Source organism: Seriola dumerili, unplaced genomic scaffold (assembly GCF_002260705.1).
Source record: "Seriola dumerili isolate Sdu_G_001 unplaced genomic scaffold, Sdu_1.0 BDQW01000531.1, whole genome shotgun sequence".
Taxonomy (NCBI): Eukaryota; Metazoa; Chordata; class Actinopteri; order Carangiformes; family Carangidae; genus Seriola; species Seriola dumerili.
In genome coordinates this window covers 366,044-381,985 of record NW_019174786.1, presented here as the reverse complement: position 1 = coordinate 381,985, position 15,942 = coordinate 366,044, and the positions used below count along the sequence as shown (strand labels likewise).

General features: G+C 42.0%; 2 protein-coding genes across 2 annotated transcripts; both read left to right on the top strand.

Moving 5' to 3' along the window:
* Positions 1-57: 57 nt before the first annotated feature.
* lrp10 (LDL receptor related protein 10) lies at positions 58-9,696 on the top strand. The gene is made up of 10 exons (XM_022764192.1): positions 58-104; positions 1,736-1,906; positions 2,076-2,108; positions 2,412-2,556; positions 3,010-3,203; positions 3,379-3,980; positions 4,105-4,541; positions 5,668-5,862; positions 6,368-6,497; positions 7,719-9,696. Exons 2-10 carry the CDS (start codon positions 1,858-1,860, stop codon positions 8,361-8,363), a joined length of 2,430 nt encoding a protein of 809 aa, XP_022619913.1. The 5' UTR covers positions 58-104; positions 1,736-1,857; the 3' UTR covers positions 8,364-9,696.
* Positions 9,697-14,171: 4,475 nt separating this feature from the next.
* On the top strand, positions 14,172-15,521 carry LOC111235602. The gene is made up of 6 exons (XM_022764110.1): positions 14,172-14,257; positions 14,364-14,460; positions 14,650-14,769; positions 14,857-14,988; positions 15,135-15,244; positions 15,323-15,521. The coding sequence occupies exons 1-6, from the start codon at positions 14,172-14,174 to the stop codon at positions 15,519-15,521; spliced, it is 744 nt and encodes a 247-aa protein (XP_022619831.1).
* Positions 15,522-15,942: the final 421 nt, after the last annotated feature.

The following is a 15,942-nucleotide window of genomic DNA, read 5'->3' as shown; positions in this document are numbered from 1 at the left end:
AGAAAGAAAAACAATTTGACATCACAAGCCCCGCCCCTCGTGTCATGAGCTAAAATATACGGAAGTCGCTCAGAACTTGTCAACAAGAAAGGCCGACTGACATGGTAACGTACTCGGCTCCTCTCTCTCTCTCTCTCCTTTTTAAAACCATTTTATTATCTTTTTGCCGTGTGTGACCTACATGTTATGATTTATTTGGGCACTAAACTACCAAGTATCGTGCTGGAAGCCGTTTTCTTGCGGTGTCGGGGCCTAGAAGAAGCGAACAAACGAAGAGAGATGGCAGGGTGTTAGCGGTTAGCTTGCCAGGAAGCTAGCTGTTAAACCTCTAAAGAACGCGAGCAGCTGCTCCCTCCTCCTGCTCCAAACCGAAACTAACTCGCAGCGTTATCTCAGGACATAGTCTAAACTCGAAAGGAACATCATGAGCTATTAATCGACCTGAACTGGAAATATCTAATGTTTTTACTTCAGTAGGAATAATAGAAAGACTCTAAAACAGTTTATTTTTATCACGGAAATGGTGGCGGTCCTGGCGTCATTGTTGAGAGGCTTATGGGAAGGAAATCGTTGTGTTGTGTTGTGTGTGGGCGTGTAAACATTGTGTTAGAGATCAAAATAACCTCAGCATTCAAGAACATACTCGTACGGTAATTTCTTGCCCGGATATATAACGTTATTGAATGGTTAAAATCGTAATTATGAGCACTTATATTGCAGTACTTACTTGTGTTGGGCTACAACAATTGCTCCTGGGTTAACTACCTCATTTTATATTTTCTCATCAGGCTAATAAGTATGTCTTTGTAATGTATAACGTAGGAGCAGATAATCGGAATAGGTGGAAAATCAACTTTTATTTCAACTGAAATCAATTGCTCCTAAAAAGGAGGAAGGAGGGAGACCACTAGTGAAATTTACAAAATAGAGTTTAGGTAATTTATTTGAATTAAGATGAAATAAAGTAAGAAAGACTTATTAAAATATATGAATAAAAGTATTAAAGTGTTATTCTTATGTAGAGGTCTAACAGTTGATATTGGTACTTTCAAACTAACAATTGTTTTTCTTATTGGTTTATCCTCTGATTATTTTCTAATCATTTGTTATGCAAAATGTGAAAAACAAATGCCTGTTATGAATTCCCACAGCTCGGGTTAACATGTTCAAGCTGCTTCTTTTTGTTCAACCGATGGTTCAAAACACAAAGATATTTAGTAAGACTAAGACATCAGCAAATATTTACATTTGAGAAGCTGAAGAAGAATTATTGGCATTTTTGCTGAAAACTTACTTAATACAGGTTATCAACTATCAAAATTGTTGCAGCTTAATTATCTGTATTTTGACTAATCTATTAATGGACTAATTGTTTTCCACCGGTGTATAAAGGTGGAGAGAAGCCAAAGCCACCTTAAATGTTTTTTTCATGTCTATGGTATCATGTGTTCTGTTTTTTCGAGATGCAGGGGGTGGTGAGGATTTTAGAAAGAGATATTGTGATTTTTGTTTGTTTCCTTTTTAAAGCAACGATTGTTTCAGCCTTAAACGTAACTATCAAATTCTATCAAACAAGGCTGTTGTTAACCCACTGTTCTGATGTATGTGTTAGCCGACTTATCTATGATTGATATAAGTCAGTGAGTGATAATATTACGAGGCTAAAAGTTTGACTACTTTTTGACAACTAGATCAAGCACATCTTTCATTCATCTTTTTGTCTTTCACTTTGCAGGTGAAGTCTTCCTGAACAAAACCTGCTAAGATGGCGCCTCTCTGACATTTTCTTTTTACCCTTTTTTTAGTCTTCAGTTCTTTTTATAATTTCCAACTTTTTAGAGGAGAAGCATTACCACAATGACAGTCACTTACAACATCTGTGCCCTCCTGGTTTTCACCATAATAGGTGAGTGTATACACATACTGTACATCTCTGCCCTTGTGTGTATCTCTCTAAGGGGCTTACTTTAAATGTTCATGAGGCAAAGGTCATGTTTTCACATTTATGATCTCTGTCAGCCGTGGTGATTAAACACTGGCCTGACTTGTTCTGTTTTTGCTTGTTTCCTCTGCAGCATGCAGCCGTTTTGAGTCTGCCCTCGCCTCTGGTAAGGAGACAATTACTCGGCACTCGATCTCATATTGTGTCTGTGGATGTCAGGAAAGGATTTTTCAATGTCACTTTCTTGTTTCATACTTTCCTATAACCTACAATGTGTCATAGTGATGATAAAAGCAGCCTGAGCAGATGATATTTAACAGAACTTTCACTTGCTTAACTATTTCTCTAAACTATTTCCAACTGTAGTTTGAAAATAGGTGTTAGGAGAGGCTTATGGGTTTTTTACCATAAAATAACACTTGAAGCGTCAAACATATTTGACTTCTGAACCGTTGCTTCTTTGTCTCAGCCCACTGTGGGCATTCCCTTCAAGTCTTAGACAGCAAAGTGGGAGAGATCAGGAGTTCTGCTTACCACAGCTGGTCCTACCGCTTCGGCTCGACCTATGACTGCTGGGTCATCAAGGGTTTGGAAGGAGAACCCGTCGTTCTCAGGTACAGCTGCTGAGGGAATTTGAAATACCAGATACACATGATATTACTATCAGAGTTAATCAGATATGGAGTATTCCCCAGGATAAATATGTACTTAATAAAGGTGAATATCATGTAAACATTTGCAGACCGGTTGCGCACTATATTGATTGTCTTTCTATAATTAATGAATAGAGCTTGAGCTTGCCTGATCATTTTCTGTAGTTAGGATGTAATGTATTATGGCTGGTTTAGAAGTTGGCAATATGAATAAAATCTTCTGGAAAAATCAGTCTGGAAAATTAATTGAGAAAGTTTTAAGGATAAACTAATCAGGCAGGAAGGTCTGACGCAAAGGTTATTTAAAAAACAAATACTATAAATTATATGACAGCATTTCAGACAGTTGACAATTTATACTCTGCACTTTCTCTTTAAATAAGGCTGGTGCTTCATTTCAAATATTTTTTTCAGCTTTTCACAGTTTTCAGCACGCTGTAGGAAGGAATGGGTGTCTATTAAATCGTCAGCTGGCGGTGAGCCGGTTGTCCTTTGTGGCTCCAAGCTGCCACCGCCCATGGAATTCCCAGGGGGAAATATTACAGTGATGCACCACTTCCTCCCACATCTGTTCCCTGTGTCATCGTTTCTGTTGAGCTATGCCAGAGGTATGATGGCATGGGGATTTTATTTTCTTGAACATCTTTCGTTTTGAGCATTTGCTAAGTGCTGTCCTCTTGTAACTTGTCGAGGAAACGAATGTCTCAGCGTTTCTGCGGCAAGTTCTTGTTATGGTCAAAAGATCTTTATTCCTTTCATCCCCTTCTGTTTCTACACATTCAGATTCGGGTGATTGCCCAGAGACGTCTTTTGAATGCCTGGGGGGGCGTTGCCTTCCCCTGTCCTGGCGCTGTAATGGCCAGGTGGAGTGTCTTGCTGAAGGTCCTGGCCTCGGCACCGATGAACGGGACTGCAATGCAGATGTGGAAACCCCAGAACCCCCAAAACATGGCATCACACTGGCAGAAGAGACAGAAAGGGAAATGTATGCAGAGAAAAACTATGACTCAGAGAGACATAAGGCCGCAGATAAAACACAGAGCCCAGATAGGTCAGCTGAGATAGATACTGAGTCTGATCTGTGGGATCTGCTGAAGGAGAGGGAGGAGGAGGAGGCCCAGGTGGATCAAGAGCAGCCACTGACTCATAAGGAGCTAGCTGTGACACCCACTCCCATTGAGTGGCCTTGTGGAGGCCTCCTCCAGACCTTTTACGGGACCTTCTCCCCTCCAGCCATTCGGGGTCCTGCTCTGTACTGTGTCTGGACTCTGGACCCTCAGGATTCCAGGCCACTCAGACTGGACCTGCAGCAGCTGGTGCTGGGGCCCGGTGATAGACTCACCATCTACAACAGAAAGGAAGGCAACGGAGACATTATAAAAATTGTGAGTTAACTTCATTTATTCAGACATTTCCAGTCCAAACAATCCTTTTTTTCTTTTTTTTTTTTCACAGTATTGTGAAACAATCTCTATGGTAACGTGATGTTCCTTTCCTGCGTTTTGACAGGTCACCAGCGCCTCCAATTATAAATCAGTACAAGTGGAATCTCATACTGGCCTACTGTCGATGACGTACGAGACACTTCTCGGCTCAGAGGGAAGTGGGTTCAACGCCACATTCCACGTTGGGAGCTACTGCCCTCCATGGGAAGGCCGGTGTGGGGGAGCATCAGGAGGTTGCTTCACCCAGGAGCAACGCTGCGATGGGAAATGGGACTGTCCTGAGACGGGGAAAGATGAGGAGGGATGCAGAGGCTGCAGTCCGAACCAGTTTGCCTGTGGAGTGGCAGGACAGAGGGCAGTGGCATCCAGCCACTTCGCTGGCAGGCCGGTGTGTTATCCAGTCACAGAGAGATGCAACTACCAGCTGTACTGCGCTGATGGCAGCGACGAGAGGGACTGCACCGTGTGCCAGCCGGGGACCTTTCATTGCGACAGTGACAGGTGTGTTTTGCCCGTGTGTGTTTTCCTACAGACTGAAAACCTGGTTATCTGATTGGAAAGGACAGCTGTCTAATTGCTGTTCCCCAATTTTATGTGCTCTTGCATGAGCTAAAATGAAAGATTAGAGTTCATTCTTGATCTTGGAAATAACAATTAATGAAACAATCTCACCTCCAGGTCTTTGACCATATCAAATGGCTTCTGCAGATTGATTTTGCTCAGTTGCCATGGAGCTATAGATGTTCAAACCTTTAATCTCTAGGCCTTTTCACCTCTAGCTGTTAAAAGTTAATATTTAAAGCTTATTCTCGACCTTGAAAACAGGAGTTCACAAAACAGTCTCTCTCAAAGGTCCATTTAGTAGCTGTTCAGCTACTATTAGTCTGTTTTTGTCAAATGGTGCGTGTCTTCATTGTGGTCAGGTTAGTTAAGTGCTAGGTGTGTCTTAGTTATTGCATAAGTGTGAATCAGAGGGTGTGAGCAGAAACCTGAACATGTGAGAGTTTTTGTGGCTTGACTGTTGTGTTGCACTGAAGTAAGACGTACATTTTCTGGGAGCATAATGAGTAAAAAACAAACATACCATAACATAAATTCAGTATGTTACAGTGTGTGATGATTCAGTAAATATTCAATAGATGAAAAGAAGTGCCTGAGATTGTGGAATATGTGCCTGTTTTCAATTTATTGTTGCATTCAGCGTAATAAATGTGTGACTTTAACCTTGAGAATGGGGGGGGGGAAGGAGTACCGTGGCCAATCTAGAGTGGTTACTCCACAGCATGTATAATACCAAAAACTGTACTTTATAACAAAAACAACCAAACATTGTTGACAGATAACAGACATCATCTCGGCTAAAGAGGCACAACACTACATTGTGAACAAGATTTGATTCATGGTGAACTATTAAAATACCATTTAAATATCCATAATACCATTTACACACTCTAATACACTATTACAGTGTCTGCCTTGTGCCATAATCATGGTTCACAATCTCTTTAGTTTTATTTCGGGTTATCCCCCCAGGTCTCAGGATGCATTTTCATGTGGAACAGAATCTCTCACTCATAATATTCCTGCATACTCTAACACACAAACGGGCCCATTGTGCTGTCTGCAGGTGTGTGTTTGAGAGCTGGCGCTGTGACGGCCAGGTGGACTGTAAGGACGGCACAGACGAGCTCAACTGCACCGTCATCCTGCCCCGCAAGGTCATCACCGCGGCAACGGTTGGCAGCCTGGTCTGTGGGCTCCTGCTGGTGATCGCCATGGGCTGCACCTGCAAACTGTACTCGCTCAGGACACGGGAATACAGGTAACTGTTTTGTACATCTTATCTCAATTACAAGCATATGTCTTCATTTTCTAATATTACCTCTTCTGCAGTTTATGCTGTTTTCCTTTAGTCGTTTCACCAGTTCAGCTGACATGTTTGCTTTCCAGATATTGTAGCCTTCGGAGATTATTTTGGTTATTTTTAAACAAGCATAATGAGCTTTTTCATGACTACTTCAGCCAGGTTTTGTGTTGATAATCTGACATAGTGAGTCACAAGAGGCAGACGTTGTTTTCCTAACCGCTACCTTCAGTTGCTGCCAACACTACCAGACAGCGCCTCTCAAACACCTCAGAACCTCCCACAGCACGGCCAGTACACATCGTACTCACTGTTTTTGATAAGACACTTAAACTACCAGTTTGCTGTTGTAAACAGTCGGCTTCCCACGTGCAGTTTGTCTCTAGAACCTCCACAACAAAAACTAAAACACGCTGGTAGTTGGTGTGAACGAACTCATCTTAATGTGTCTGTTTTCTTGCAGCCTGTTTGCTCCAATCAGCCGTCAGGAAGCGGAGCTGATCCAGCAGCAGGCTCCTCCGTCCTACGGACAGCTGATTGCCCAGGGCATCATCCCCCCAGTGGAGGACTTCCCCACAGAAAACCCCAACGAGGTGAGAGAGAAGAGCATCACTCGGATAAACAGCTGCTTAAAGGATGGCCATGAGCTTTTTGAAATCAGTGTCAGATAAATCAATAATCCCATAGCCGTTTCAGATCATAACTGCTCTGTTCTCTTCTCGTGAACACAATATCTTAGTAACGCCATGATGGTTTGCAGCTCTGTTCTGATTGGTTTTGACTGTCTGTCTGTCCCATTCGCGTGGACGCGATACCTCAGTAACGCCTTCAGGGAATTTCTTCAAATTTTGTACAAACATTCACTTGGACTCAAGGATGAACCGATTTAGATTGTGGTGGTCAAAGGCAAATAAAAACAGTCTGAAAAGATCTCCTTGCAGGACTAACTGGAAAGTATCTCCTACTCTAAGTATTTTTCCAAAAACCTGTGTTGTAAAAATCAGGGTTGTCTTATATTTGGTCCACTGTGATATATTGCACTCCTTAGTTCATGTACATGCAAGCTGGATTTGAGTCTTGTTGTGCATTTTTAATGTCAGTATCCAGTTGTTAATCCTGACATAGGCCTATTTGTTGGGCACTTAAATTTAAAGCACCTGACAGTAATGTGAAAGCATGCCACACTGGAAATCAAACCCCTGAAGTAAGCTGTGTTAATTCCTTAGACCTCCCCTTGAGCCTCAAAAGACCATTACAAATTAATTTGATGCTCTAAAGTTTGAAAGAAAGGAGAGAGAATGAAAACACTGTCTTACAAACTGAAGATGGCAGGCACTGATAATATATTTATTCATGGGAAAAGAGGCCACATTGCTGAGTTGCACATTCTTTGACTCTTCAGCCGCACTGAGAATAATACAGTCGACAGGCGCCCTTGTGTCATCGGTCTTAAAGTCATGTGCTCCACTTTAGTCTTATTAATCCCCGGCAGCAGGCTTTGAGCTGACGAAGGAAGAGCGTTAAGGTAAATGCTAATGTGCTGTCACCGTGCAAGTTCACATTAAAATGCTTTATTATTAGCCAGGGAGGACAGCCAGGGTGATCGAGGAGGAGGGATTAACTGTATAAACCAAAGCGTGTGATGTCTAATGGGATATGCCCGAGCTCCCGACTTGAACTTGGATCAGTGTTTTGTTCATAAGAAACTTACTAGTTTGATTTTAATACCATTGTCGGAAATCAAGTTGTAGAAGGTGTTTTGACTGATTTGCCCTTTTCCACTCTCTCTTTCTGTACGTCTTCCTTCACGCCAGACCTCGTCACTTTCTCTGAGGGGAATTCTCCAGCTCCTCCGTCAGGATGCCGCCAGCTCCCCACATCGCAGACGCAGACCCCGATTTGTCCGCCGGGCTGTTCGCCGCATGAGGAGGTGGGGTCTAATCCCCAGACCTCCCTCCAGGCCGACTCAGGCATCAAGCTCCAGCCAGCAGCAGTCAGACGCCGCTCCCTCCGGTCAGGAACCAGCTCACTCCACTCCCACGAGCTCCTCGTCGGCTGTGGAGGCGGTCAACCGGCCGGTGCCTCAGAAACTTGGCCTGTTGGCTCAGTCAGAGCAGCATCAGCAGCATCAGCAGCAGCACCAGCAGCAGGAAGTGTCGTCTCCGCCACCTGTCGCCTCCCCGCCTCCACCTCCGTACGCTCCCCCAGCTCCACCCCCGGCCACCCCACAGTCTCCTCCTGTCACCGTCCCCCCGAGCAGCCCCTCTCTGGCCTCCATCTTCCACACGCTGGGCCTGAGTATCTCCCTCTTCAGAGCCTCGCCCTCTTCCTCCTCGACCAACTCCATGCCCCTCTCCGCCTCCCCTTCTTTCTCCTCGTCCTCTTCAGATGACGAGGTGCTGCTTATCCCCCTGTCCGAAGACAACACTTCAGAGGATGATGTGCCCATGCTCACCTGAATGATTTCCTCACCCGCCCAGTAACCCACACCACCTCTTCTTTATCTCCTTTACCTACTAATAACTGAAACCCAGTCTTTCCACATTTGTTTGAACTTCAGCACAGGAGTGGCCCACAGCGAGACTCACCCTCACTGTGCAAGTCTGGTGCCTTTTTGAAATTGCTTTGATTTGGATTTGTTGACTTATGGAATCAAGTATTTGACCATTTCTAGAGACTTCCTAAAGAAAGTACACGGTTTAGACGAAAAGCATGGCTGATGTATGTTGGAGAGTAAGTGTAGGTGAGTATTGGTTGTGCACTTAATTAATGCTGGGCTGCACATTGAAGGTAAACTTTTGCACAGAAGAATCTTCCCTATCCAGATACTGAGGCAGGCTACTGTCAGATTGAATGATTAGAGTTTTTATGATGGAAACTATTGTGTTTGTATGACTGCAACTGTGTGAATGCATTTGCATTTTAGTCTTACATAGACAGTGGAGTATGTTTGTAGACGTGGATTGTCCCGACATACTCCTGCCACTTGCATCCAGTCTCATGTTATATCACAGATATTATAGAAAAAATAATTTCCCCTATTTAAGTGCCTTTTGAGGAGTTTTCTGTAGATTGCTGGAGGTGATTGAGATGATTCCTGAGATTCCCACACTGCACACGTAACACACAGAGGCACGTTTCCCTTACATCACAGCACGCATCCACACGTCAGTGACTGTACTATAAAACATGAAAAGAGATGCATGTCTACTCTGCAAGCTGGCAATAACTCTTTGGGTCCCCTGTTTTAGTGCACAATAATTGCAACATAACCGCGTGTTTAAGTACACACACGTGTACACTTCCTAAGTGAATGTATGTAATCTACAAAAAGCAAATGTGTCAAAAGACAATCTCTTTGGTGCCTGATTTTAGGATGTGTATGTGTGTGTGTATGTGTATGTGTGTGTGTCTGAACAGGAAGATGAGGTGCCCTAGTGGTGAAAGGGGCCCCGAAATTACAAAATAACCTCAACTTGAATCTTCAGCCCTTGAGGGGAAGTGATCGCATTCTGTCACGTTTTGACACAACAGACTCGTGGTGTGCCATTTGTATTGTTGTACATTTTATGGTGTTTTTATTTCAGCAAGTTACTTATCCTTTTTCTCTTCAGTTGTTTTTTTTGTTTTTGCTTTGTTGAATGTATTAGGGTCAATGTGGAGTAGCCAGAAGTTTTAAATTTTGCAGTGTAATGAGGTAAATAAGAGAAAAAGTGATTTTATGATTTATTAGGGTCAACTTCACTGTATATAAGTAAAAATGTGGCTCAGATTAAACGATTTGCACTTTTAGGTTTCGTGTATTGTGTTGACATTTTAGTAAGTGAGGGACGGCTGACACCTCAGTAACGGAGATGAAAGAGTTGTTGCTTTGTGCTTTGTATTCAAAAGTCCTGTGGAAATTCACACAGACTCCTGAAAGAGCTCTTCAGAGGTTTTCCTGGAAAGAAGGCAGAAGTTGAGATCGTCACTCGGGAGCACAGGATAAAAGGTGAATGCTGAACACTGAGACTTCATGGAGAGATGTTGCATCGAACAACAAGGTAATTCTAATGACTGCATTTAATGTTAGTGATAGGTTCATGCTGTAGGAAAGTGATTGTTGGAGGGGAGTTTTGCTCTACATGCTATCCTAGTTTCTTACTGCAGAGTTGGACCACATGGATAAAAACTTACCACGATAATCTTTGATCTAGTCTGGGAGATTATGATAAAAAATAAATAACTTGGTGTGTTTTTCTTTAATGTATATTTTAATGTTTGTAGAAAAGTGGGCATCATGCTGTGAGTCCAGTAAATTATATCTACTTTAAAGTGACCTGATAATCTATCAAAGGTGTAACATATATATGCATTTTTTTCTCATTGGGGGAAAAAAAGAAAACTAATTTGACATGATATGCTACAGTATATGAACCATTTAAGCTAATGCATAATATTGAATGTGATTTACAATAGGCCAGTAAACAAGAAAGCTAAACAGACTAATGTAACATGGCTTGGGTATATTTTACATTATCTTCATTTACAATGGTTCCATATTTTCTGTTGAGTTTGGCAAACTCAACTTTGAACTCAGAGAGGATTTTGGTAATACTAAAGTCATGAGTTAACGTTTCTACAACACGTTTATTTAATTCATTCAGTTAACTGTTGTATTTTCTGTAAATACTGTTGGTCAATAAAACCTGAGGGTTAAATTCACTTTAATCATGAAATATTAAATATAGAGGGAATTTGGAACCTTACACTATTTTACATCTCGGTATATAAATTAAAATAGTAGAGTAATGTTATTTTATTTTTATTGATATAAGGGCACCTCTTCTCTATCATAAAGATGAAGGTGAAACAGCTCACCATCGTCCTCATGTCACTTTTAAATAGGTTACAGCTGTAATTATGGTTTTACCTCCATCCCAGAGACTCTGGGTGGGGATGTTGGTGGTACTGGTGGTGGCTGAGCTCCCTGGAGCCCTGCAGAGGTGCATCTTTGATGAGGTTCAAGCTCAGGTTGATGAGGTTAGACCTGCACCCATGCACCCAGACAGCCCACCCAACAAGCCCAGACTCAGACCTCCGACGGGGCAATACGCCAGTCATCGAGGGCGGAGGAGGTCACCTCTGCGTGGCCTCTCCACATCGCCCGCTCCTGCTTCTCCACAGCCAATCAGGATCCACACCTGGATTCCAAGAGAGAGCGGCAACCTATCGGACGCTGAGAAAGACAGAATGATGTCAGCAGTGGAAGAGGCTGTGAGGATGGTGTCTTCTTTATTATCAGGTGATACACACACACACGCACACACACACACACACACATGCATACATACACTCACTCATATAAAGACACTAATGTATATCAACTATTGACCTTAACAGTGAACAGAGCACGGGGTTCTTTGCTGCTCAGCAGAGACATCAACAAATACTGCAAGTTTCTCTGGAGCAATTCAAGAACTACCAACTATAACAGGTGTGTGTGTGTGTGTGTGTGTGTGTGTGTGTGTGTGTGTGTGTGTGTGTGTGTGTGTGTGTGTGTGTGTGTGTGTGTGTGTGTGTGTGTGTGTGTGTGTGTGTACACAAACACATTCCTTCGACCAGATGTGCACCTGCTTATCTTTAAAATTCTTTCCATTCATAGTTTACAAACCATTGAAAAAGAGATTTATGTTTGTTTTAGGTTGTTGACAGTTCATTTCTCTGCATGTGTGCTGTATTCATTCACCACATGACTCCACACAGAAAGGCCTCAGGTGGCTGGTTCTGGATTTGAACCCAGGGCCTCCTTGTTGTGAAGCGCTCATACTTTTATTTCATTAATGAAACTAAAATGATTTTCTCCAAATTTTGGTGAAAACAAACTCCCCAAATTATGGAAGATTATATAAATCTCTTAATGTTACAGCATAAAAAAAATCACCAGAATTAGAGGTTTGGCAATTTAAACAAACAGTGATGTCTTGTAGTTGATGAACAGTCACCCTCATCACTTTTGAGAATAAAGTAAAGCGGATTAGTGCAAACATCTGCGCTGTAATGCTCTGTAAAGTACATTTAAAAATGATTAGTAGTTTTTAGTGGATCAACATGTTTTCCACTGAAGCTATTGACTAAAGGCGATATGTCATGAAATAGATATAAAGAGTTCGTTTTCTTCCTTCAGGTGTGGTCGAGCCAACAGCAACTATAGGAATGAGACCTGCCTGGATGTGACAGTAAGTATCAGTCTGACTGATTTTATTTTATTCCTTTGGTGAGCTGAAAAAAAAAAAAAAAGAAGTATGAAAACGTATGGAGTGTGTTTATCATCTCTATCATCAACAGATCCCAGATGATCACCTGGCTGGATGTGATATTTACCCGGAGCCTGATTCGCCTCGCAGGACTGTTCTCAGACCTGAAGGTGCTGGACTCCCTGACACCGACTTCCTGCTGTACCTCCACATACAGTCCACTGACAAGTGTAGAGCAGAGGTGAAGACCCACTGACAGCACTGAGGTCTTTGACATTACTGTGCAACATATCCACAAGTGTTGTATATGAAGTAGTTCAAAGGTTTTCAATGAATGATAAAACGTGTTCAGACAGCACTTTTCTAAAGGAAGTTACAAAGTTACAAAAACTATAAAAATGAGAGAACAACAGACAGGCTTTACTGCAATCACCTCTAGATTTTTATTGTCTTTTTAATTTAATTTTATTATTTTCAACACACTGTGCTTTGATTTTGATGCTGCACATCAGATTATTTCAACAGCAAATATTTAAACTTCCTTCATTAATGACTGAAAACTGAAAGAGCAATAAAACATACTTTATATATTGAAATAAAAAATGGTGCATTGCAACATTAAACTTTATGAACTCAAGGTGAAACGTTGTGTGTCCTGCTTTGTATGGGGATCTGTACTCATGAATCTCTACTGCAGCTGTTTTATTATCATTCACTACTTTACATTTTTTTCTTAATTCTATATTTACTCTTTCTGTGAACTCAGCCTAATGTGTTGGCCTACGCTGTCCGCTGCCAGACAGACACCCATGGGCGACCTGTGGCTGGGGTGGTGGTCATCTGCAGGGACAAATTAACAGCAGCCGCATACAACCACCACGCTACAGTACAGGTATGATTTATTATATTAATAACTCTGCTACCTGAAGGTTTTAATTATATGCAGTTTCTGTTTAAAATTTGTCTTAAAAATGACTGAAAACACCAAATAAAATAAACGATGGTACTGTGGGAATATGGGAAGCAGGAAGAAAAAGTACGGATTATAATGAATAATCTATTTTCCAGACTGTGATCCACGAGCTGTTCCACGCACTTGGGTTCTCTAAAGATCTCTTCCACACCTGGAAAGACTGTTCCTCCTCTCCTCAAGGTTTTTAAACCCAACTTTATGTCACTATATTAACAATATGTTGTAGCACACTCTTCTGTTATACTGTGCAGTTGTTCCACATACTGCAGTGGGTGCGAAATAAAACAAGTAGCTTAAGATATATAAAAAAGGCAACTGAAATTAGTGAAAAGTGATTGAATGAATAAAGCGAATAAAGTACTATTAAAGGGAAATAAAGATTAAAACTTTTCAGCTCTTGAAGAAAATACAATCAGAGAAATAGAAGTACAAAAAAAGAATTAGATGCTCAGAGAGTTTCCTCTGATTTGTGCTGCAGTGGGTGCCAGATGTTCGCCTCGGGGGAAAGTGATTCACTCTGATGGATCGGGCCAGATGAGGATCTACACCCCGTCTGTCATCTCAGCCCTGCAGAAGCACCTGGCATCAACTGACCCTGAGCTGGGAGGACCGCTGGAGAACCTGGTACTGAGAGTTCAACAAACTCTCCCAACACTTTCAACAACAGCTTTCCTCACCTGTGTCAAACTTCCAGCTACTTACCTGCCATGCCTTCTTCCCTCAGGATGCACCTTCAGGCGGAGTGTCCTCTCACTGGGAGTCCCGGGTCCTGAGGGGGTCCATCATGGCAGCGGTGCTGGAGGACTGGACCACAGTCCGGATCGACCCGGTCACTTTAGCTGCATTACAGGACACGGGCTGGTACACGGTCAACCTGAGCCGGGCACAGAGTCTGGTCTGGGGCGACGGTAAGGGGTTGTGTGTTGTGGAAAATCTGTTTGATTATAATAATAATGCTTTAATAAAAAACTAGAGTTTGCAAAGATATTACAAGGAGAATATTAGACATTCAGCAGCTACAGTTTAATTATAACTATAAAACCGCCTGATTTCTCAGAATGTGTGTTTTTGTAGGTGAAGGAGCCACGTTTGGTTCCCTGTCAACCTGCCAAGACAACTCCTCCTCCTTTTTCTGCACCGGCAGGTACGTTTAAAGCTGTATGTTTGTTTTCCTCTGGATTACAGGTCACCTTTTCTCCTTTTCTTATGATATTTCCAGCACTAATTTTTCCATTATTTTTTTCTGTCAGTGGACGTGGGTGTCATTTTCTTCACCTCCACAAGGGGGAGTGCCAGACGGATCCATACCTGGAGGGATGTGGAGTGTTTAAACCCCTCCAGAATGCAGTAAGTTACATTTCCTCTCTTGAAAAATCATCTTCACCAAACATTATCACCCAGATTTTATCTGGACTTGTAGATTTACAATTTTGTAAAGCAGTAATATCTGTTTTTTATACATGTGTTTGTAACCTGTGCTTTTTATTGCCATTGCGGCACCATGTTTTGACTCTTTGTCCTCCTCTTGTCCTTCAGAGTGAATGTTGGAAAAAGGAAAACACTGGGCAGTCAGCTGAAGACGATTGGAGCGGGGAGATTTTGGGCTTCAACAGCCGATGCTTCTTCTCTAACCTGACCAGACAGGTGCCTGTGCTTGTAGGTGAATGCATGTCGCCTGTGTTTTCTGAACCCTTTCCATTATTCCCTTCTTACTCCTCTTGTCTTTTTTTCTTTTACAACCAGAGTCAGTTTGTTGAGGTTAACAGCTCAGTGGAGGGCCGCTGTTACAGACACAGGTGTACTGGACCAAACAGGTTCCAAATCCAGGTCACTGGCTCTGAGTGGGTGGACTGTCCAGCAGGAGGCACAATTCAGGTAACATGAGCCCAACGTGTAAATATAGAAAGCTGGAAATCAGTGGGGTTGTTAATAGATGTAGGTATGTATATAATAGAACCTACCAAAGTTCTCATTTGACATTTAGTCATATTATTAATTTCTTTGCTGTTTTTACTTCCCAGATAAAAGGATATCAGGGTTTAGTCTTGTGCCCTGACAGGAGGTTTTGCCTGTACTCTGACATTACTCCTCCCTCAGATGATGTCAGTATGTTTCCATCTTCTTCCACAAGGCAAGTATGATTTTAAAAAGCCCCCTCTTGGTTTACAATAACCTGTAACTCATACTAACCTAACTGTTTTCTGTTCAGTGACCCCTATGAGACGTTGACTTCAGTCCAGGATGGGACCTGGTCTCCCCTCAGACCTCCTACACAGATCACTGTAGCCACAGCGCTCTGCTTCACTGCCGCTGTGTGTCTCCTGGCTGCACTCATGGTGTCTTACAGGAAATGCGGCTCCTGCAGGATCAGGATCCACACTGTCCCAGAGGATCACAGGAACCTTTAAAAACCTAAAGTGTTGAGAGACTTACAACTTACAACTAAACTGTAACTTTGATGGCCTTTTCCCCCTGTGTAAAATATTACACGTATAAATGATCATTTAAATGTGAAAAATAATTCATTCAAACTGTATTTTTTTATGTGAGGTTTTATTTAATAGGAAATAGAATTAAGTCATGAATATTACTTACTGTGAACCTGACTTAGCTAAAACTGTTTATCAACTTCTTTCCTGCCTCACACATAATGATTATACTCAAAGAGCATAATGAGAAAACATGGCCAAACAAACCAACCAATAAACAAAAGAAATGGTCAATTTAAAACTAACAGATTGAAGAAAGATGATATTTATTTTCATCTGACATTCATGTGTCATAGATACAAAATAACAGAGCCTGAACTGAGAGCATGTTTTTTTCTGT